Genomic DNA, 25,892 nt, shown 5'->3' with positions numbered 1-25,892 from the left:
GTCCTCAGTTATCCCTTACAGATTTCTTCTCAAGGTGATGAAGAAACCTGTGGCTGGTGCAGAATACCTATGTCAGAAGCGAACTGCCCTCCCCACAACCATCTGCTTAACCACCTCCCACTCCTGTCTCCAAAACAGATTTCCAGTACTGGCCTGAAGTGCCCAGGTTTTCAAATTATCAAGCAGGAAACAGGCAAAAATTTTAGAATGTTTAGATCCTAAAATGGATCTATATCTTTGGGAATATAAAATATATCATTTTATAGAATAGTATAGATTATACTCCATATCCAAAGTCCAAGTGTCAGAGACCTGGGGTTCACTCACTGTCTCAATTTGTTGGCCAATTTATTCATTCTTATTATGTCCTAATTTCCTCACTTGTAAAATAAGTATAATAATAGGACCTACCTCATAGGGTTTTTAATAAGACTTAAATTGATTAAAATATGCAATATGCTTAGAATAGCACCTAACATTTCAGGCATTATGTGTTTTTATAGTTATACATCTGAATCACTATTTCTTTCAATTATTTTTATTTATATTTCTACACCTATTGAGTTGATAAAGTAAAAACTATTGGCGAGGATAATACTGAGCTGTCACTGAGTAGTTCTGGAGTTGGGAAATTTTTGGAACATAACCATCAGGAACAATGAAGAGCTTCTACAAAGATAATCTTTTAAATGTTTATTTAATAAGAGAAATTTTCTCCTATTTTGCATAAGATGCCATCTTCATCAGAGTGTTACTGGCTCATATAATCTATGCATTCAGGAAATATTATTTAGTAATTTGGTTCCTAAGGGTTCTGTACCCAATTCAGTGTGTCTGTGGTGGGGGCGGGGAGGGCGGTGGTGGTGGGGGAATGGGGGCCAGGTTCACCACACCAACAAGCAATGCTCTAACACTAGCTGAGTGTCCTACAGTTCAACTCACTGACACTATTTACCCAGCGATAGCATCAGATCCCACAGATTAGGGGCTCAGTCCTTCGAGACTCTCTCCCCTCCCCTCACACCCCACTTCAGATGCCAACGGCAAATCCAAGTTATCACCTGGGTTTCTGAACTGCTGGCTAGAGATTGGAGTTTCCCAGGACCCCCTCCTTAGGTTTGATTAATTCCCTAGAGAGGCTCACAAAATTCAGAGAAACATTTTACCTACTAGGTTGCCAGTTTATTATGAAAGGATATAACTCAGGAACAGCCAAATGGAAGAGATGCATACAGCAAGGTATGCAGAGAGGGCAGAGCTACCATGCCCTCTCTGAACATGCCTTTCTCCCCACATCTCCACATGTTCACCAACCAGGAAGCTCTCTGAAGCCTCACCTTTTGGGTTTTTATGGAGGCTTTATTGTATAGGCATGATTGATTAAATCATTGGCCAGTGAACTCACTCTCCAGCCTCTCTCCCCACCCAGGAGGTCGGGGGGTGGAGCTGAAAGTTCCAACTCTCTAATCACATGGTTTGCTCCCCTGGTAACCAGCCACCCTTCCCCCATGTTAGGGGATTTCCAAGTTACCTCATTAACAGAAACTCAGTTGTGGTGGAAAGGGGCTTGTTAGGAGTAACAAGACTTCCATTTCACCGTTACGGCTCTGAAGCACAAGAGACCAAATATTACAACAAAAGATGCTCCTGTTGCTCTTATCAGCTCAGGAAATTCCAAGGGCTTTGGGAATTCTGTGCCGGAAACGGATTAAGACCAAACATATGTTTCTTCCCAAATTCCTTTCCTCTGCTCAATTTCTTGATTCCACCTTTCATTAGTAAATGTTTCTCCCTTTATAAAAAAGACATTTTATAGGTTCCAAAATTTTTCACAAACATCTAACCTGTCTTAACTGAGCAGCTCATGTTGTAGAAATACAAGTTTTATTCTAGCTAATTGGTTAATACCTACTTATGAGCATAGAATACACAGGGTGTAGCTGGAGCAGCTACTTACTAAATGTGTTTGTGTAGATGGTAGTTTGTGGATGAGTATTAGGTGCACCTGAGAATCCTTGTTTCCTACTAAGAGCTCTTCATTCGGCTAAAAAATGCATCATTTTTCAATTATCATCACCAACTACTGTTCATTGATAAACAGCTATTTCAAAAGCATTCTCTATTTTCATAGGAGAAACTGGCACTTCTTCTGACTGGAAGTTGCAATCCAAAAGTCCTTGTTTTGAGAGGAATAGTCTCAAATTGACGAGAACTGTAGAAGTGTGAAAGAAAACAGTAATTTGTAATTGGTCTACTAATAAAAATAAAATGTATTTCTTTAACTGTGTAGTGGTGATTTACATTTGCTTCGTCAGTATTAAGAAAACATCTCACTTTAGCTAAAAAAAAATTCCTTTTGATATTGTACTTTGCAACACTTTTTTCCTAATTGAGAATACTATTCATCAAAATAAAATGGTGTTCCTCGTTAGGGTATTTGTAGTGGAGACATTATAAATATAATTAACTAAGATTGCTAATTTCAGATTTTGCATAAGATTTAATGCCTCCTTTAATATATAAAGCCATAAGTTTCACAATTCAAACATTCCACTGACAGCTTTTCTGTCAAGAGAATTGGTTTGGAAATCCCTTTAGTAGCCACTAATCTTCTTTAACTATGGGGAAAAGATTTAGTTTCACCCAGTTTTAATGTAACCCAAATATTATTGGCTGATTCTTCATTACAATCTACTATTTTGTTCTCACTTGTTGATATAATGTATTTCATATAATGTACTTCATATAATGTGTGCTTTCAATATTAATATTTTTATATTTATTTATTTTTATTTTTTACTTCTTAGGCATTAGCTATGGGAATGATGACAGAATATTATCATTATATCTTTACCACTCTGGTAAGTAATTTATTAAAATATAAAGATAATACTCTAAATTTTATTATTGTGACTTTTTGGAATGACAAATTTTTTTGAGTGACAAGAAGCAATATAATGACTGTCACTTTTGTAATTATAATTTATTTTATTTTGATAAAACGCAGGAGGAATTATCGTCATGGAGAACTAATAATTCTTGGTGGGAAGCTGATGATTTTGAAATAATATCATTTCAGATATCAATTCAAAATATTATGTCTTATTTTATATTGCTTTAGAGGACTTTCAGAGCATAACAGATTTTAAAATTAGTTTTCTGAGAAATCAATGTTTTAGAAAAGCACAAATTCTTATGTTGTTCTCTTGGGTCTATTCACTATATGAAAATCAGGTTTATTGAAGCTGCTCTTTTAGTAGATTAAATTTTCTATCCTGTTTTTGCCTATGTTTAGTTGATTTTTTAAAAGTCAATATGATTTAATTTGCAATTAGCAAATTGAATGTCACCTTTATCTTTTGTCTTTGTATACCCATCACACAGTTTTTCTTTAATATGAATGAAAATCTGACTTCACCTTTTTATCAAACCTACTTACTCTTAGCTCTATTTCTTTCTCAATACATTATCTTGATTTTCCTTCCTCTGTGAAATAGCTGTCTGTCTCTGTAACTAATTCTTTCCTGCTCTAGGGGAGGAAGAACCACTCCTCTAGCCTCTAGGTTATTCGGGCTGGTCTAAGAATTAAATTAATGTGAGACAGCATAACAGGAAAAAATTAAACAACGTTTAATAACATGTAAAAATGGGCAAAACTCAGGAAAACTGACTAACTCACCAAAATGGCCAAAGCCACCACCTTAAATACCATCTTTAGCTAAAGACAAAGGAGGATGTTGGGAGTGGTAGTTTGGGACTTCAGAGAGGAGGAAGGTCATTCACATGGAGACGGAAAATGTTTGCCATACATGCAGAAACAGTGGAATATGGGGAAGACTTTGCTTAGGTGGGCCTTGCTGGGTTCCTCCATGTCTACCACACCTGGTTCATATTGTACTATAGTTATCTTATGGTATTAGCTCCTTCCTGGGACAGGCCTATCTTAAATTCTTTTAGGCAGTTAGGGAGAGGGGTAAAGTTTCTTTCTGAGTCTTTTGTTCTTAAAAATAATCAAGCCAAAGAGACACATTTTGGCATGGCAAATTCTGATCCCCCACACTACCTATCCCCAAAATATGAGAGTATCTCCAAGTTTTGGCCTCCGTCCTATTTTCTTTGTTTCTCTTTTATTATTTCCTTCAGAACTGGTATGTGTTTAGAGCTTCAATTTTTACCTTTCTTCAAATGAGATCTAAATGCCCGTCTGTAATATTCCTGAATTGTTGTGTATTGGTACATTACAGAACAATTCTAATTGTGTGGCATTAAGATAACTTCAAATTATTTAAACCTTAATGTATTGTCCTCTGAATGTATAGACCCCTCTTCTGATTTCCTTCAAAATTTCCATTGTCTCTGACTCCTGTGTCACCAAGAAATACTACTGACTTTTCCTCCATAGTGTCTCTAGCATGCATCTTCTCCAAAAGTCTTCCAATTGGTCTCCTTGCTTTTAGGAGTCTTGAAGCTACTAGATCAAATTACTAAAATTTAGTTGATCATAATAGCTTCCTGTAATAACAACTTTCCTCCAGTTGAGATTTTTCATGCAGTAGGTTGTATTTTACTGGTAAATATTAAGGTCAGCTCTGCTGTATCTCTATGTCACTTCCCACCAGGCAACATTTTGTGGCCTGTAAGAAACTTAGTGATAGGCTAGTGGAGAGGGAGTGGAAGCCTTCACTCGTGACTAAATTATATTTCAATGCTGTTGCAACTCAATTCTACCATAATCACAAGATTTTAGGGAAATCAAAAGTATCTCTTAATAAGAGAAAAAAATAAAAAAAACAATTGAGGATATATAGAACTCACTAGCCTGTAATTGAAGGCCTTTTTTAGTTTGATTCCAACCTAATTTTTTATGTTTTCTAATTTTTGTGTCTCTACTGACACTTTGAATGGTCTCCTTTTTCCTTTTGGCTGTCAAAATCCTGGCCATTCTTTAATGGAAGCTCAGATCCCATCTGCTTTATGAAGTTGTTCCTAATTTTAAAAATTAAAAGGCATCTTTCTTGCTTCTGATACCTTGCACTTATCACATCTACTCTTTTACCTCTTAGCGTGTGTTGCAATACATTATTTATTTACCCCTTGGAGATATATATATATCTCCTTGGCTAGATCGCAAATGTCAAAAAATAAAAATCTAAAGATCCCTTATATGTTTCACAGAACAGAGCACATCTCAGACCGACATCAACTGCTCTCACTGAATTATATTCCTGTTATCTAGCCTGTGTAGTTGTATGAGTCCAAGACAAGCTGTGCACAGGAACAATGGCATTAATCTTTCCCTGGTTCTCATTGTTGTTGGTAAGATCTGAGGACTAGCCAATGCCAGCTCAAAAGAGGGCAAAAGTCCCACATGCTGTATGTTCTCATAGTGACCTCTAACTCCTCTGACAACGTTGGCCTCCTATCTCTTGGGAAAACCAAAGAGCAAAGCCAGAGCCTTCACTGTATACAGACTGGAAGGGGCAATCAAAATCTAAAGAGCTCCTTATGGTGAAGTTGCTGGATAAGGTATAGGACAAAGGAACTGCAAAAGTTCTGCAACCAAAAAGGCTAGTCTTGTTAACTTTTTTCCTCAGCTTTGATATAATTTTCATTGATTAGAGGTCATATTTCATGACCTATTTCTTTAAAAGAAAAAAAGACAACAGAAAATAAAAAAAAATTTCAATACCCAGTCAAGGAAGCTGAGCTTAGAAAAACACTATAGTCAATGAAAAGTATAATATTAATGCATAACATTTGAGGGCAAGCTATTCTTAACATGGAGAAGAAAGCTTATGCAAATCTTAAAGATATGTTACACAAAAGCCTGTTGTTCCATTGGTGGAATTAGAATATGATATATATGTACATGTTTATGTAGAATATATAAATTTGCATTGGCAAAGCATAAGAATAGTCTGTTTGAATCTTGGTGATTTGTGATACATAACATCACTTGAGACACAATGGTGTTAACTATTCTAAGGGAAGCAAGAATAAGTGACTATTTCAATTATACATGTCTGTGAATATACTCGATTGATAATAACACGAAGAAACTTGTCTTTCAGGACCTCTTTGCTCTTGATGTAGAACCCTACCGCTACAGTGGCGTTAACATGACGGGGTTCAGAATATTAAATACAGAAAATACACAAGTCTCCTCCATCATTGAAAAGTGGTCAATGGAAAGGTTGCAGGCACCTCCAAAACCCGATTCAGGTTTGCTGGATGGATTTATGACGGTATGAATACTCACTTAAAGATTGTTTTGCATGTTTCTAAGTAATATCGCATAAGTTGTTAAATCCTCTGGATCCAAACTTTGGTTTAATTGTTGATTTTAAAGGCATGATAACAGAGCTACTATTGCAAATAATTCTATTAACGATGTTCTAAATCAATTTTATATGGCAAATTTACACTTTTATCCAAGTATCTAAAAAAGCATTACAACTATCATTAGTATACTATAATGTAGGGATTTCTGTAAAATTAATTAGTGCCATATATATAGGATAAATTGGAGGCTGAAAAGAAGACCTTAACCTGATAGTTATCCTTCAGATCTTAACTACCAATATGTGATTACTTTTCATCATGTTGGTTTCTGATATTGGTTGCATGGATGACATACATCACACAAAAATCTTCCTTGAGCTTATTCACTTTTTAAGGCTCAAGAGTAACCAATAATCATTTTCAAGTCCTAGTTTAAAGCTAGAAACTGGATTAATGCATAAACTGTAAAAGGGGTACGTTCTTAAATAAATTTAGTTGTTTATACTAGTGCTGCCAATGAAAATCTAATGCAAGGCACATTTATAATTTAAAATTTTCTAATAGCTAGGTTAAAAAACATACACAAAAACTAGATAAAAATCAATGTTGTTAGTTTATTTTATTTAACCCATTATATCAAAAATAGTATTATTTAAAAAGATAATTAATATAAAAATTACGACTGAGATATTTTGCGTTTTTTTCTACTAGGTCTTTGAAAGTTGGTGTGTATTTGACATGGCACATGCTAATTCAGACTAGTCACATTTCAAATACTCAGTAGCCAAATGTAGCTACTGGCTACTTTATAGGACTGAGTACGTTTATACTATACTATTTAAACAAATTATGAATGCCTAATATATTTTCATTAAATCTATTTTCTATACTCCAAATTATTTCTATAATTTAGGAAATACCTCAGCACTTTGGCAATATTTACATTTCCTAAGTCATTATTACCTGCTTTTGGTAAGTGTCAATCTAAATGGGGACTTTATAAGCTTAAACATCCTCTATTCTGATCTGTGGAAAAGCTTTTTTATTATGATTGTAATTTTTCCGTTAATTGCTTCAATGGAGTTCAAAGGATATTTTTAATGTTGTAGCAAAATAATGGGAAAATTTAATTATTTTTTCCCTTAAAAGAAGATTTAGTGATACAAACTGAGTGTCTTAATAGAGATTCTGAAGAAATCATAGTTACCCTCAAGGCACCAATCTTCTGATGAAAAAAAAAGGCGTTTGTTTTCTTTTAGTGTGAAAAATAACCTACTAGAATTTGAAAATGTCTTATATCCACATTAATTTATAAAGAAATATGAGGGGAATTTTACTCCTTTGCATAGAAAGAGATGGTTGACTAGTTCTGGTATTTTGGTCTTAACCTAAGATATATTTGAGAAACTTTACTGGGAAGAAAATTTCTAAATAAATTCAAAATAAAAATATTTTCCTGTAAAGTACATTTAGATTAAAGATAAAATAAAACATAGAAAAAAATTAGAAATATTATACTCTATTCCCACTTCGAAGATTTTGAATCAGACTTTGGGCACTTATTAAGACAATGTTATATTTGAAAATTAAAATGTATGCTATCCTTTAAATTGTCATTTTAGTCATGTATGTATTGCTTTCTAGTTCTCTTTACTGTTCTAAATTCAGGATGGATACCTTATTTGTTATTCAAAACCATTATTGAATGAATTTAGGAAAAGTAAATCAATAGGCATCATGACAGTCTTAATAATTATTGATATGTCCAAGGACTAGTGTGCCCCTTTATAAATCAGAATCACGAAAATTATCCGACTCTACTTGGGTACTCCGTGTTTCTGTATGATTCCCTGAATGACTCTGCATGTCATCCGCTGAAACAAAGTATGTTCTAACTTCTGGTAACTTATGGAGACTGTTGAAAGACAGATAAATACAAAAGAAGGTATATTAATTTCTTATCCAGGGAGGTAGGGGCTCTTGGAGATAATTAACCTTCAGAAGATGGAACAAAAAGGCAGCATGTTAGGAGGAATACAAATCTGAGTTCTTTCTTTCTAGCCATGAGTCCATTCCTCCTCAATTCTGCCCTTCTTCTGAACTGACAGGTGATTTAGTGGGAATGGATAAATGATAGACTGGAAGTGCACTGATAGGAAAATTAACCTATTTATTGAAATTTCTGGGCATTGTGTAGAGACCATGGATTTCGAAATTTTTAGAAGAATTTTTAATGCCAACATTCTTCTGTTTGGTATAGTCATAAAATGCTTTTCAAGTGGCATCTTAAATAAGAAAAAATTGGAAGTTTTCACATAGAAGAGATAATTGCCCCTTCATTTATATATTTTATTTGAGTTACTGAGAACTCTAAAGATTTCACCAGAAAGCTTACATGAGAACATTTTTTAAATGAATGGGCTAAAGATAAATTTACTTGTATGAGCACTTTTTGAATAGTATTTCTTATCTAAAAATTTGTACCAGCTATTTATTTTATTATATTTATAAATATATCATGGAACATAAAATATTTTGGAAGCAAACATGAAGTCTGCCATAAACATAAAAATTTCTTTCAAAATGGATGCAGATTGATTATTTTTTTACAATTTCCATTTTGGAAAATTGATAATATCTTTTAAAATCTTTTTGTTATATAACATTATATAATGACGTACAAGATTATATGTGAAATATTTTTTATCATATACCATTAATTTTAATTATAAAATAGTGCACTATTATTATAAAAATGAAATGAATATGAAATCTTTATTAAAATTTTGGTATATTTATGCCTTGTGTGAATATACTTTTTCTTTTCCATGTAAGATTATGTTGTAAGCGTTTTCCCAGTCATTAAATGTTTGGGAAAAGAAATTAATAGGCTATTTACACCATGAATGAAGGCAGGAAATTGAGAGGATTCTAGTTAGAAAAGAAAAGAATTATAGCCTGGCCTTGTGGCATTGGCAACATTCCCTTCAGTCAATCATGAGATCTCAGTGTTTATATATCTCTTGTTCTTTTTTCTCCCCGTGGTCCATAAAGAAATGGGATTATCAGCAAAGTCCCTAGTGCTTGGAGCAAGGCCTATTATTATCAGCATCATAGTCATTTGTCACTATGTAAGATCAGAGTGCTTAGACTTTCATATTCTTTCTTCATATTTGAGCTATAAAAGGAAACAATGAATTGAATTCATAAGAATTTTTCTGGTTGAGTTAGCACCTTAATTGGCCCCTAAGTTAAGTGTTTATCAGTGAAATGGCTATTGAATACAAGACCATTTCTCCTGTAGCTGTAGTTTCTTCTTCTATGGGCTAGGATCATCACATTAAAGATATTGGTGTTGGTAGCTCAGTCAAATTTTTACCTTCATTTGGTATAAACCCAACCAGGGAACCAAGTCACATATTACACCCAAGGCTGATCTAGTCAAGGAGGAAGGGAAGAAAGGAAGTCCAACCCTCTTCCTTCACACAAAAGTCTTGACGTCACCTTTCTCGCACTTTCTCCCATATCCACACACATCCGGTTAGTGTGCTCTGAACTCCTCTCTAGACATGGGCTCTTATTACCAATCCCATTCTCTACTGTGCATTCCCTATTAAGTAGTCACATATTTCCATGCTCCTGGTGAGCACGCCCCTTCACTTAACATTGTCACTGTCCTTCACTGCATGATCAGATGACATTTCTCCCAGTCTTCTGACCAGTCACCTGCCTTCCCCAAGCACAGTTACTATAGGACAGGAATTCACGGTTTTTGAATCTGTCAGAGCTTGATTATGGTTATATTTATTATTGATTTATTGATTTTTGCAGCAATCTCAATTCTAGAGAATAAAGTCAAGTACCAATACCTCAGGGTAAATTTTAAACAGTCTAGCTTTATCCTAGAAATCCTTCCCATAGACATAATGGGAGCAATGTCTATGCATATTAATACTAATGTACCTGTAATCCATTCGGTAGTTTGAAAATACCATTTTTCTTATGTTGATATATAGTACCACACATATTTCTTGATAATGTAAATTTGCAACACAAGTCAATAATGACTGTCTTGGTTGCTTATATCGTTGGAGAACTATAGGGAGATTACTGTTTTGGAAATTTAAATTCTGGATACCAACTGTTCCCTCCATTTCCTTTCTCCTCTCTTCACATCCAACAGTCATCAACCACTGTCAAATCCACTGTGTCAATCTCTTTCTCAACTACATTCTTTTCACCCTAGAGTTATGCCTTAGTTAATGCCCCAGTGGTCTCTCTCCTGGCTATTGGAATAGTCTGTTCACTGAAGCCCCTCCCACTCCTAACATTGCTCTCTTACACTTACCTTCTTTCTAGTGTGATCTTATCAGAATATTGCTCATGACTCCTTGTCATTTACTCGATGAAATTTAAACTTATTTGCTAAACTGTCAAGGCCCTCCATGGTCGGGCTGCTACTACTTGTCCAGCCTCCTGTTTGCCTACTCCCTGCTCCACCAAGCCAAACTCATGCACCTCCTCATTTCAGCACAGGATGTTTCTTGTCTGAACCACCTCCCCCTATTTGAATGCACGGCTTATTCCTGCTCATGTTCTAATTTTCAAGTCGTATGTTACCTTTGCTGTGATTTTACCTGAGTGCTCCTTCATTTATGCACTTTATGTTTAACCTCATGTTGAGATTTAGTTCTGGGTGTGAAACTCTGGTTTCCTAATAGATTGTGTGCTCTTTCAAGGCCAGAACTTGGTTTTGTCATTCTTGAAGCCTGTGTACCTACTTCACTGCCTAGTGCAAAGCAGGTGCTCATAATGAGGGAGGGACTGCCTGATTGAACAAATGTGTGTGCTAATTTATTTTAATCCTATTGTGCCTATGTTCTAATCACTAAGTCCTCTCATTTCCCCAAATATATTCTGGAGAGCTTTTTTTATCTACCTCCATGCACTTTATTATCAAGATATCTAATTATTTAGAAAATGCAATTAGGCTAGTCTCAATTATTTGTTAGAAAAGTACTTTAAAAGGCAAAAGCTTAGAAATGCTTTTAAATAAATAGTAAAAGGTTAGTGAGTTAGAAGAGTAGTTCTCATTCTCTTTTACAAAGGGAGGGAGAATGTTTGAGAGGTGAATCATTGTGTGTTTAAGTTCCAATGTTCTCCTAACAATTATTTCTTAATAGCAATAGACCGCAGCTCAGAAATTTTACACTTTCTTTCATCATTTGGTTAACTGAACTTAAAGGATCAATATCTTGAATACACAATTCACACCAGGGAGTTAGCTCACATACTAAGTGGACACAGTGATTACTCTGTTACTGTACAAAGATTTACCTTTAGAAAAGTCAACGAAAATAGAACCAAGGAAAAATAAAGTATGACCAGGTAGGCTTTCATTTACTACTAGAACTACAAGCCTACCTTTGCTGCTGTCTGCTTGTCTTAATTAGCTGTAACTATTTTCTTTGATTCAGTTGAAACGAGCATAAACATAAAACTTTGCCAGACAATGGATGAAACTAACTTGCCATTGTTTAATCAATAAAGGCCTTTTGAAAGAGTTGATTTTACCTCATATTCCACTAAAACCCAAAAGTATAAAAAGTAGCAAAATAATGAATGAATTATCCTTCTTTGACCAATTTTAATTGTGTGTAATGTTGTACACAACACTCAGGATTTGATACCAGGCATTCAGGATTTGGCGATGAAGACAATACCGCTATTTCCTGCCAAAACTTAGGGAATTGACAAAGTTAGAAGACAGTGAATATCTTACTGATCACATCTCAGATCTTTGTTGGTACAGAAAATCATATTCAAACTTTGATTATTGACTCCTTTTCAATTTTGTACTTGATTGATGTAGTTTCCCAAGTCTTCCTTCAAATCCTGTTAAAATTCCTTGTTTTCTATGCTATTTTGTGATAGAAAGAGACAAACATATATTCACCAGGGGTTTTACATAACTTCTTAGTATTTTGCTGAAAAATATGTAACATTTCACAAAATTTATTACCCTAACTGCTATTTTTATTCTTGTCTTTACCACAGAAGAAATATTTTGGGATCTATATTATAATCAAATATGGAAGAAATATTTGTATAAAATATTTCAGAGTATGTAATGAAGTCATAAGAACAACATTCATTACATTTGTTTATGATTGATTTAATAGTAAAATGATGTGGAGTATGTGGCATGAATAACAGAATGGCACTATATTTCTTAACTTTTTATACCTATTAATCTTCCATGATGTACTAAGCTGCAAGTTAAATCTGAATGTAAATAATTGAGCTGACCTAACAACTTCGACTGTTTCATTAACATAGAGTATTCCATCTAATTGCCTTTGCTCATTGGCAGATTAAATAATCAGCATTTATTTAAAGCTGATAAAGAGAGAGAATTTCTATTTTAAGTAATTGTTCCTTACATGAAAAATGGCAGTTGCCACGAAGCATTTCCTTCATACTCATGTTATTTTTTAGGGCAATTTTTAAACTTTTCAGTTGGAAAAAGTAAGATTGAATCAAGAGAATTTCTGCCTGAAGAACAAAATTTATCTTCAAAGCATTGATCTAAGATCATGCAATGCAAACTTGTAAAGAATAAATACATTTCTGCTCACAATTTTCCTCAGTTTCTTCTTTTATATTTAATATCTATATAGTTACATATGGATATAACCAATCACAGATGGTATGAGGAAAACTAGCTAAGCAGAAATTTGTGGTATTCAGGAAGGATCGTCTCTCAGGGTACAGTCAATGACAAGCACACCTAGAGAAGGTGATGGCCAATGCCCTGACAAGAGGGCAAAGTCCAACATTGCAGTCTGGAAACTGGCAACGTTCTGAGATTTAGGACTCCACATCAGAACTAGGCATCAAGGTAGAACCGGTAAGAGTAAACAATGAATGGGTCCTTGAGAAACCGAAATGCCAAGGAAACTGTGAAGTAACAAGGCGTCAACCTTGGGAAAGCACGTACAGGGCACAATATAAAGGGAATACAAGATGCTCATGAAAATAAGCAGTGGATTCTTTTACTGGAGCAGACACTCATGTTAGAATGGGGCTAATAGTAAGTTTAATGTATTTGACATATTTCACATAATCCAGGACAATATTTGATGTCCTGGATTAGAGGAATGGATTAGGAAACAATGGCGATAAAGCTGTAATAAAATTTTTACATATCAATTAAATAATAGTTAATTATAAACGTACAACATTTAACATATAGGAATTCAGAATAGTTATGGTCAGTATGAAAGAGTTGTTGAAATTTATTAGAAACAGAGTGTAAGAGATTGTGAGGCCTATGGATAGCAAGAAATATTATTACTCAGATACATATTCATAAGGAACCAGAAAAGTTCTGGCTAAGGAAGGTTAACAATTGCTATAAACTATAGTACTTTCTCTTCATTGGATCTATTTCTGAAAAAGAAAGAGTGGATCTATTTCTAAAGTGTACAAAACATGTTTTCTGATTATTTGCATTCAGAGTAAAGTACACAGAGCTCATCTACATTCTTTATTTGGGAATAGGGGATAGATTGAAAGGGAGTAGACTTCCATTGAAACTATATGTTTTCCTATATTATTCCATTTTATTCATAATTTTGGGAATTTTATTTATTTCCCTAATTTTAGAATTTATTTCCAAAGAGTATTGAAATACAATACCAGATAAAAGATATCTTGGCCTCACTACAGTCTCTAAATAAAATAAATTTAAAAATAATAATAAAATATTTCCATTTATTTAGGTACTTACATTTATATACAACTTTATATAAAAACAATAATATAAACATATATAATTTTTATTATTTATATTGATATAAATTCATATTACTTTTAGATGCTTTTGTGAATAGTAAGCTATATACTCACTTATTTACTATAAAAACAGTGGTACTGGCTACAATATTAATAGGATAATTAGCACTTATAATATATGGCCTCAGGATACTAAATGGATATAAGATTTTGATAGATTTTTGTTATTAAATATTAACTATTTATAAAAATATTTATTTATAAATATGTAGCATTTAGCTGTAGATTTTATTAATTTTGGACTCAATATGTCTGTCAAATTTTAACAAATTTTTCCTCTTCACTACTGTGATGTGTAACAAATAAATTTCAGCTTGTCATGCTCAATTTCAGAAGAATTTTATTTAGAAGTTGAGACAGTTGCAAAATACTGCAAATAAATCAAGAATTTGGTATATAATAAAATTTGTGTTGTATATAATAAACAACAATCATAACTGATTTTTTTAATGTAAATATATACCACAGTAGATGTTTCCCTCTTTTTTGTTTTTAAATTACCTACCTCTATATCCCACCAATGCAGAAATTCTCTTGCCTGTTTGATCCAAAGAATTACCTGAATCTGTTATTAGAAACAGAGCGTACACATATATAAAGTGTGAATATTAAGAATCCTAGGACGTTTGACCCAAACAATGACCTCATATATGAACTCTGAGCCTAGCTCCCATTGCATGTTACCATTTGTATCTGACAAGCCATAGTATAAAATAACCTAAATGTGAAATGTATTTAATGCTTACTACATTCTAATGCTATTATTACCTTGTAACAACATCATGGGGCAGACACAATCCTTCTTTTATAGATGCAGATACATAGAATTGGTTGATTACGCATAAGGGAAGATTCCTGAACTATAGTCAGAAGCAAATATAAAGGAATCCTTAAGCATCCAGAGGTAAAAGTTGGGCATGATGAATTAAAAACCAGCAAAAAATGTTACATTTACTGTTTCCTCTTCAACTTTAATAGATAGAGTTTCACACGAATTTTGAGTAAAGTGGTAGGTGGTTGGTCTACTAAACCCTTCTATTTCCTTCCAAAATAGATTAAACTAATAAATAGGAGTCGGAGGCCAGCATCTGAACCTCATTTCCAACCCTTTCTAATGCTGTTTCTTTAGGCAAGTTACTTAACCTCTTTGAGCCTTGCTTGTCAAATAGAAATAATAAATTTTAGTGTATTGTCCTAAGGATCAAAAGGGATAGTGAATTGACATATAAAAATATTGAAAATCTACCTGACTTTTTATAATTATAAGCTGGATTATTGCCTCTTGGTGCCTTATAAATAGAGAACAAATTTTGATAAAACGCATGTAGTTTAATCAATGCAATCGTATTATTTCAACATTTGTTATCTCTTGTATGCAATAACACTGTAGTAGATATGTGGCGTGTGTGTGTGTGTTTGTGTGTGTGTGTTGGATGCCAATTGACATAGAAACCTTAACAAGCATTCATACAGAATCTACTTGTACTTGAATCTAGTAATCTTCTTTAAAAATGAGCCAATTATAATAATTTGAAATATGCTATTAGAATGATATATCCCTCTTAACACGTTTTTAAATCTAGTTAAAAGTTTATGAAAATGGACGTGCCATTTATTTCCTTTCAATGTCAGGTCACTTCTTTTTTTAGGTTAAGAAGATGGCTTGTGGGGCACAGAATTAAGGGATGGATTTTTGCTTGGGTTTTTTACGGCAGTTATAGAAACTGTTAAATCTATTTTACTTCCAACTTAGAGTAAGAACTTTGGAATCAGAATCACCTGACTATTGAAACTGAGGTCTGCTTATTACTTCCTTTATTAACTTCTGCTAATTATTTAACATTTAATAAAGCCTCCATTACTTTATCTATTTAAAGAAAATAATAATACATCATAGTGTGATTATACAGATTAAAAATATAACTTTTATGTTGTTTAAAGACAGTGTCTGACACATATTAGATCCTCCAAACATGGTATCCATTTACTTCAAGGCAAATACCATTTCTACACTTTAGTGCAAGTACTATTTCTGTTCACAGTAAAGTTCTTCATTCTCAAAGAGTCTTTTGATGCTGTTTGTACAAATGTGACAATTGAATAAGAATGCAACTAAGTAAATACTACTCTTTAGAAAAAATCTAAGAGTAGGTAGTTGCTTACTTCAATGCACTGGTTGAGATTAAGTGAATGAATGAACACAAATCAGCACTAGTTTTACTATCAAATTGTTGGCCTTCATTTTATGATGCTGATACCTAAGTAATTATATTTACATGAGAAAGGCAGTTTTTAAAAAGTGTAACCTATACAGTTTTATGATATAAAGGCCTAAGGAATGGTCAAGGATCTATTCTAATGCACTAATTTCCAAGATATGCTTGGCCAGTACTCTTTAAATCCACATTAATAAATCAAAAGAATATTTCAGATAAAAGGAAATGAAGAGTTTTAGGGTGAATTTGCCTGAGGGATATTAGGAATTCTCTCGCTTTATTATGCAGAGAGGAAATATTATGTTGATCTTTCATTTGCCTTTCTAAAAGAAGTCATAAATATTTTATTCATTAATCTTCAGAATACCCTGTGACCAAATTGAACCAGAAGGGAAAAGTAAAGTTATTAAACAGACACAGATGTTCAAATGGTACCAAATGAATTCTTCATGAAAAGTTCAGGTGTATTGCTACTCATTAATTCATTCTCCAAATATTTATTGAATACCTACTGTATGCAATGTGTGGTATTAGACCATGTGGATAAGAAAAAATATATATGTGTTACCTAATGTCTGCACCCGAAGAATTATCAATTTAGTAAGGAAAGTAAAATGTGGCCTTAAATAATCAAAAAAAAATGTTGACATGTAATAGGGAATAGATGTAGAAAATAGTGTTTTTAGATGGGAGTTTATCCACTTTTGCTTAAGATGTAACTACAACTTCACATAAAATCACCGCTTGAGAATGGTACATGCCCAAGTTAACAGGAAGAACAGTTCTCTTTCTTTGTAGTTCCCTCGATGGCCATGATCAAAAGACCACCATCTGGTGATAAGGGCAAGGAACTCAAGACTTCATCAAGTTGATCAGGCCAGTTTATGGGACCACAGTCTCCTTTGTAGGATGCTCTACTCAGATGTGTCTTATTCAACCTGGAGCATTCCGTAGCTGACACCAGGTTTGAAGCACTCCAGAAAGTGGTACCGCAGTCTTGGAGCTCATGCCAGACTTAGGGTCCTGGTATTTCTGCTGAAAATGTGGCAATCAAACGGTAGTCTCTATCCACCCATGCTTCTGTTGCCTCTGGTGTTAGAGGCCATTTTTGCCAATTGTCCTTCCACATCCTGTCTGGTCACTCATAGCTAGAGCTAGGGCTCAAGTTCCTTCCCAGATTGGCCTGGATTCCCACCATTCCAGCTTTCAGCTTTTCAGGTTTCTAGCTCGTTACCTTACACAACAGACACGTATCTGGGAGCCTGCCCGTCGTGCCAGCGTGGCTGAGTCAGGCGCCCCACATCTGTCATAGGCTGTTTGCACACCCAGCCCTTCCCCAGTGCCCTCAGATCCTGTCTGGGCTGTGTCCTCGCTCAGCTGGGGATTGTTTTCTCTCACCTGACTCCACTTGGGCAGCCTCAGCCCCTCAGAGGTGTTCTGGATTGGAGACGTGATTGTTTTTCTCCTAGGAGTTTCCTTGGCCCTTTTGCAAATTTATCCACTTCCTCCACAGCAACTTTCAAGCCCCTGCTACTAAGGAAAGAAGGAAAGAGCGGTCTCTGTAAAATGTACAGTTGCTGTGGCCACCACAGAGATGGTGCAGAGTTGGCTTTCGTCTACTGAAGTAAAGAAAGAAAGAAGGTTATTTTGATGGTTCTACTCAGAACAAGAAATCCTACACCAAGAGTATTTGCTGTTTCTATCTTTCCACTTAGAGCTAAGTTAATAATAATAATTTTTATTATCTTTATTCTTATTATTATTTCAGCATCACCAAGTACTGGGCACACCTGCTACAGTGATATAAGAATTTGACAGTTTGGTATGATTAGGAAAGAAATTTTGGAGGAGATAGTGCTTGAGCTGGATCTTAAATGTGAATTTGAACATAAAATAGCATTTTGATAAGACTAGCTGAGAACAGGAAAGCCAAGTTGGAAGAAGAGAATGGAAAGCCTTTAGATGTTTTAAAATAACAGAGTGCAATACAAGTAATATTTACCATTTACTATGTATCCACTCTTTGCAGCGCATTCTGCCCTTTGTGGTGGTTATATAAAGACGTGCTTGCCTTACACTATTTCTAATTATAAAAAGTGCTGCAAGATGAGCATTATTTCTCACTTTACAGATGCTAGAACTGAGGCTCAAATATGCTTAGTATGTTGTCCAAGGACATTCAGCTAAGAAGGTGGAGGCTGAGCTTTAAGTCCAGGCCTTTCTAACTTGGTAACTTGTGCTCTTCCTGCTCCGCCCTGCTCCCAGGAGGCTCATGTGGTGGCTTTGTGCCCGTGCATTCAACTCCCTCCTGGGGGAGGCAGGAAGCTGTAATTCAAGCCTACAGTAATAATGTCTGGAAGTAGAATAGAGAGGGCTCAATGGAATGATTGAATGGGAAGGCCTTTTTAAGGTGAGAAGGAGAATAAGGAGACAAAAGAGACCTGAGCTTTCCAGCTTAGATGACCAGAAGGACACTAATGCTTTTAACAAAAATGAGGCTGTCTGGAGGAGGAGGTACCTTGGAAAGGGGATAGCATTGATAGCCGACATGTAGAATTTGAGATGGTAGTGATACCTAAAGGGAGCGGGGCCTGGCAAGAAGTTGGAAGCCAGAATATTGTTTTTTATTGCAGTAGTGTCTCAGTTTCTTTTTCGGAAATAGGGGGAAACGTCCCAGAATCTATCGCCATATGGTTTGCAACCTTTCACAGAAAAGGGTCTAGCCAACCTGTGTGGCCATCCAGGCTAAGCAACCTTGAAAGTGAAAAATTTAAGTCCTTCTGAATGTCGGTTAAAGAATTGCTACATCTTTTACAGCCTTTGTTTCCCAGTAGTCACGCCAGAACAGCCTGAGGCTCCACACCAAATGTGTCTCGGGTTTTAGGAATATGCCTTGGGAAAAGAGATTTTAATTTGAATTCTGGTCCTGGCTTTCAAGGAAAATATTACTCCTGCTAAATGTTGCCTTTAAAAATCAACTTCTCAGACTCCATTCTCAGCCTTTAAATATTTATTCTTCTCTTCAAATCTTTTACTTTATCAAAGGGAAAGGGAAATGAATAAGTGATAAATTAAAGACTGTAAAATACCTTTAAAATATGAACTTCTCTAGCCTCTGAGGCAGGTGCACATAAATTTAACTGACAAAAGTCATGAATAGGTTTCTAGATTTGAGAGTCTCCTAACCCAAAATGTAAGTAAATTTTAAGTATATTTGAAACAATCAAAATCACAATAAGATAAACACAGGTGTTACTCATGCTTTTAAAAGCATCATAAATATTTAGACTACTTAATATCATTTAAATTTTATTGTATAGATGATGCATACTGTAGGAAACTTGTAAACTAAAAAAAAAATGTAGAAGAAAATTAAAATTTTCTATTCATTAACACACCCAAGCCAAGAGAATGACAACTAACAATTTAGGGACCAGTAGAAGCTCTCTTAACATACCCTCCCATAACTGATTCACAAAAATAACCAAAGCTCTCTATCCATTGGTTAAAACAAATTGACCGATGTCCATAGCAGCCTGAAATCTCATTGCTAATAGGCTACTCCATCATGCTTCTGTATTTTGCTCCCACAGTTGGGTGTTCTTTAAAAAGGTCAATAGTGTTTCTTCTAAAACCAGTTAATGCTTGTTGTACTTATTAATGACTAATTCAATTAAATATTACATAAAATAATGAAATACAAGGGCAAAACAGAAACTTGTTTCTAAGAAAACTAAGATGATTACACTGAAAAAACTTGATAAAGGCAAGCCATCTAAGATTTTTTTTTATATATTAATGTGAGCAAGAGAGATCTAAAAGGTAGATTCTACACATAGTTTGCTTTGCAAGTATCTCTTTATTTTTTGTTCAGTTAAAAGAAACTAAAGCTTGGAAATCATGGATAATCTGTTATGTTTGAGGCTTATGTGAAACAGGAGAGGAATTTCAATCAGCAGACCCTGAAAAGGATCTTGTCGCTACATTAATATATATTTAGAGATAAATTTATAGTTAGATATGCCACATTAAAATAAAAATTTTAAAGCATATATGCTTTAACCAACCATCTTAATTAACTGACCAAATATTAGCTTTGGTTGCTTTGGAAAAGAGATCATATATTTATCTCTATTAATTTTCCTGTGCCCTTGTACATATTTCATTAAAAATAGGTATATGCTGTTTGCATGACGTTTTCTTCAAGTTAAACTATTATTTCTTTAAAATCTGCTATGTGTTAGGCATTGTTCTTGACATGGGGATATAGTGGTAAACAGATAAAGATGGAATTTACCTTCTATTTGGTAAATAGAAGAGATAAATGAAAGAAAACATGTTAGGATAAGAAGCCAGAGAGTGACTATGTGTAGAGAGGGCACTTTAACTAGGGTGTTGGTAGGAGATGATGTGTGGGATAGACCTACATAAGGAGAAATAAGTAGTCATGCACAGATTTATCAGAAGAGCATCCTAGGCAGAAGGAACAAGTCCAAAGTCTTTGAGATGGAAACAAGCAAGTTGTGTCTGAGGGGAAGAAAGGTGACCTATCAGTGTGCTGGATGATTTGGAGTGAGAGGGAAAATGATGGAAGATCAGAGAAGTGGCCATGAGACATATCATTTAGGTCTCCGAAAGACATGTAAGTTTGGATTTGATCTAATTGCAGTGGAAGGCCTAGAGGACTTTAGAGGGATATAATTTGATTCAGGCATTGGGATGATCCCTGTGGCTTCTGTGTGACAATAGAATGTAGGAAAGAAGAATAAAAGTGGGGAGAAGAGCTAGACAGCTATGTCAGTAATGCTGGTGAAAGATGTTGGTGACTTGAACTCAGATGTTAGCAGTGGTGCTGGGAAGAGTGATAGAATTTGAGATATAGTTTGAGGTGATATCCACAGGATTCACGAATGGGTAAATTGGGGGGATGGGGTCGAATCAAGGAGGATATAGCCGTTATTGTCAGTGCCTTACCCATATCCCTCTGACTTTATGGTTCAGGGTGCCCAGAAGACTTCTGGCGACCATACCTGCTTCTCTGTGTCTAAGGACTTTTTCCAGAGGGCCGCTCTCTTACATGTCTAGCAGACTGGAAGTACTGAGCAATTAAGGTCCCTCCCTCACAGCCCCAAGAAGCCCATTACCAATGAGAATGAATGTATCAATATCCTAGCTCCCTCAGTCTTAGAGTGAGATAATTGTGCAATGTGCACTTTGTATAATTTCTCAAAATTTCCCTGTGAGATCAAACTCCATTCACACATTGTGGTATCTGGCATAATCACCATTTATTAACTGCTTTCCTGTCCTTATATCACGTCTTCCCTTCCTTGTTTGTCTTCCCTGCAACTCGCAAATAATCTACTTGCACTGAATGCTTGTCTCAGGATCTACTTCTGTGGGAACCCACACTGAGACAGAAGACTTCTAGGTTTTTAAAGTCTGAGAAAGTTGATGGAAATGGGGCCATATACTGAAAACACAGAATAGTTAAGAAGATGATTTGGAAGTGAAAAAAAACAACGTACCCTTTTGATACATTATGTTTGAATTGCCTGTTAGACTTTCAAGTGGAGATATTTTGTTTTGTTCACTACTGTATTTTTTGTGCCTTAACAGTGTCAGACACATAACAGGCACTCAATCAACATTTGTTGAATGAAGGAAAGAATTATTTGGGGAATGAATGATTTTCAGATGACAAATGTTTTATGAGTTTGAAACTCAGGTGAAAGGTCAGGACTGGAGTACAGATTTGTGAGTCAACAGAATATGGATGATATTTAAAGCCAAGGAACTAGAAAAGGTCATCTAAGGACACAATGTGGACAGAGAGGAGAAGAAGGCCAAGAACTGACCTGAAAAGTGAGGAAGAGAAGGAGGAACCAACAAAGATGATTGAAGAGAGATGTGCAGTAAGAAAGAATCTGATTTTATGAAAGTCTAGAGAAGAAAGTGTTTCGAGAATGACAGAGTAGTCAACTGTATTAAATCATGCTACTAACACTGTTCAAGTATGGTGAGGTTAGAGAATTGTCATTAGATAAAACACATATGTACTTGCCTTTACAAATGGGTATTGGTCGTAACTTGTCACTAGTTGTTAGGAAATTTTCTTTTAATGTCCATCTCTTTTTATAATAGAACAGTGTTACTTTAGAGGGAATAGAAAAATCTTTCTGGACAATGCATATGTTTCAAGTGGTGACAAATTGAAGGAAACGAAATTTGGTAAAATGTATCAAATTATATGTAAAATAAAACTAGTGACAGTTAATGTAAGAATTTGCTGTTTTAATATTCTACCAGTGTAAGACAGCAATCATTTATAATTACCAAATGACAAAGTTAAATGTGGTAAAAAATATTTTGCATACCAATTAATTTCTCCATATACTTTGATGCTCTTTAAATATTAAATATTGACTATACAGTTTTTGAACTGCATTGTTTCTGTTTCTTTAATGAGCTATTTAAAATAAATTCTTTAAAAAGTGCAATAATAAAAAAATAAATCAACAGCATTAGGAAGTATATAAAGAGACATACAGACTTCCAATCTTCTTGCTAGTGTTGTATTCAATATTTTGCCATCATCAAAATGTACCCACAGGAACACAGCTGGATGGAATATCTTTCTGTGATCTTTCATAGCTCTGTGCTGCCCCGTAAATGACTCAGCTATGAATCAGTGAATGTGCTTCAGGCTTTGATTTTTGTTTTTAGTTCAAAGATGAACACCATGAGGACACCACCCAGAGAGAGACTGATCATGTTTTGTTTCAGATCTCTTATAGTAAAAGTTGAATTTTCTTGTCTTTGTTCTACCAAATACCTTCTATACATATGATAATTTTAAAAAAATGTTTTGAAGATCTTAGAGAATATTAAAATTAAAATAGATTTCCCCACCTTCTAAAAAATCTAATACCATCTCAAGACATGTCTGTTGGCATATTTATTATTCAAAAATATTATTTTCTCTTACTGTTGTATATTTGCAAACATACACCGATACTATGCAGAGCATTAACTAGTTTTTAATTTTACAATTAAAAATATATCAAATATTATGTCTGTTTTGGTTCTTCATGAAGTAAATGCGGAGATGAGATTAGATGTAAAACAGACTTATCAGTAGATGTGCCTGTGAAGGACAAAGAAGGAGGAAGTTAGAATATATAGAGAGCCTTCAGATTGGCGTTGCAGATCTGAAATCTGTGGAAGGAGAGAGGGAAGCTGGCACTGCAATGAAGAAATTCTTAACCATGTCAAAGAGCTTCCGACCAGAGGGCTTTTGCATCAAGCAGGAATGGCCTGGCTCTAGTAAGCCTGCCAAGCTCAGTCATTGGCTGGGAGCAACCCTGGAGAAGTATGGCCTAGGGAACACAGTGGTGTATATGAAGGTGCATAAGCTGGAGGCTGTTCATCAGCTAAGTTCCAAGTAGCAGCTTGTCTTGAAGGAAGATTTAAGCAGGGCATCTCCATGGCCATCACACATACATATTTCGGGCCTTTTAAAAAGTGGAGTTATTGTCAAGGTGATGTAGATTGTCTTTTTTTAGTTTCCTTAGTTCATAATGCCCACCCCTAACTTACCATGTGCTATGTGTTATCAGGTGGGACACTGAAAATGGATTGTGTAGCTACATCACAGGCTTGGATTAAAAACAACAACAGTTATGGGGCCAGCTCCGTGGCCAAGTGGTTAAGTTTGAGCACTCTGCTGCGGCGGCCCAGGGTTCGGATCCTGGGCGCGGACATGGCACCGCTCGTCAGGCCACATTGAGGCGGCGTCCCACATGCCACAGCTAGAAGGACCTGCAACTAAGATATACAACTGTGTACAGGGTGGGTTTGGGGAGATAAAGCAGAAAAAAAAAAAAGAAAAAAAAGATTGGCAACAGTTGTTAGCCCAGGTGCCAATGTTAAAAAAAACAGTTAAATAAATAAATAAATCTCAAAACGTATGTCCTGACTATAGGACAGTGTAGTCTTATATGTGTTTGCAAATGAATACAGATGTTTTAATTGGACACATAATACTATTAACAAACTAATTCAAAATTATAAGAAGGTTATTATATTTCAATGAGCAACGCCCAGCAGTATTCAACAAAATAGAGAGAGAAACTTGTAAGCATGATAAATAGTACAATCAGATTACAAGGCGCATAGGTTTAATAATTGAGTTAAATGGCCATAGCCCTATGATCTACACATGCATTATGTGTTCTTAGAGAATTGTGATAGTACAGTCCCTCTGAAACTAAAACTCTACAGTGGAAAGAGTGAATAGGTTCTTCTACTCAGGGAGCTCTGAAAGGTACTTATGTTATATTAATTAATAGATCATAACTGAGTCTTTGATTCACAAAGATTGCTGGGTCTTTCAATATTTCTAGATGATAATTTATTATAGCTATTTTAAAATTAGTTATCATTGTGCAGTAATAATAGCTTAAAACTCAATAACAGATTATAGTGAGTGTTGATTGTGTGCCAGGCATTGTTGTGGGTACTGCTGATACACTGGGGAAGCAAATCAGATGTTTTCCTTTTCCTTACTGGTTAGTTGAAATTTCACTTATTCACCCCTTGGGCAGATAGAATGTGTGTTTTCCAAGTTTTCTTCTGGGCACTGGGGATACTATAGTAAGTAAACAAAACAGATAAAATAAATTAATGAAAAACTAAATAAACAAGTCCCAAAATACAAATGGCTAACAGCTGTGTAACCTTCCTTTGTAGATAGAATCTTCTGTTTTGTGTTTAACACTACTGAATTCTCAAAACAGATATAAGATTAAGTTTGAAAAAGGCAACATTAGTACTAATGTTATAAGCGTCGGAGACCAAATTAATGGTGCTATTCACAGAAATACGGGGATTAGAAACATTTTATGGGAGATGATTGAGTTACATCAGGATACAAAAAAAACCAACCCACTACTGAATTCTTTAATGGAGTTTAGTTTCGACTACCAAAAGAACTCAACTTGAGATATAGAATGTTTAAAAGACAATTACAGTTTCTTTGCAGAGTTCTATTTTTGAAAAATAAACTGAAATAAGCATCATTCAACATTTCTTATTTGACACTTAGAATATCTTTAAAATATATCTCAATCAATTGCTTTTTCTGATAATACATTTTTAAAAATCAAAATAATATATAAAATTGGATAATACAACTTTTCAAAGATACTTACATTAACAGTTTAATACACATTCTTCAATAATTTTTAGCACATCAATCTACCCACACATATTTTTTTTTTATAAGATTTTATTTTTTCCTTTTTCTCCCCAAAGCCCTCCAGTACATAGTTGTATATTCTTCGTTGTGGGTCCTTCTAGTTGTAGCATGCGGGACGCCGCCCCAGCGTGGCCCGATGAGCAGTGCCATGTCTGCGCCCAGGATCCGAACCAACGAAACACTGGGCCACCTGCAGCGGAGCGCACAGACTCAACCACTCAGCCATGGGGCCAGCCCCCCCACACATATATTTTTAACATGAATTTAATTTCACTATA

General features: G+C 34.9%; 1 protein-coding gene across 2 annotated transcripts in view; it reads left to right on the top strand.

Moving 5' to 3' along the window:
- GRIK2 (glutamate ionotropic receptor kainate type subunit 2) overlaps positions 1–25,892 on the top strand; it is a 610,822-nt gene that overhangs the window by 261,526 nt on the left and 323,404 nt on the right. For both annotated transcript variants that reach the window (XM_046676126.1, XM_046676127.1), the window contains exons 5-6: positions 2,808–2,861; positions 6,072–6,245. In XM_046676126.1, the coding sequence (XP_046532082.1) occupies positions 2,808–2,861; positions 6,072–6,245 (228 nt within the window). The remainder of the gene's footprint in view (positions 1–2,807; positions 2,862–6,071; positions 6,246–25,892) is intronic.

This window comes from Equus quagga, chromosome 11 (genome assembly GCF_021613505.1).
Source record: "Equus quagga isolate Etosha38 chromosome 11, UCLA_HA_Equagga_1.0, whole genome shotgun sequence".
Classification (NCBI taxonomy): Eukaryota; Metazoa; Chordata; class Mammalia; order Perissodactyla; family Equidae; genus Equus; species Equus quagga.
The sequence above is the reverse complement of the archived record's forward strand: the minus strand, read 5'-3'. Positions and strand labels throughout refer to the sequence as shown.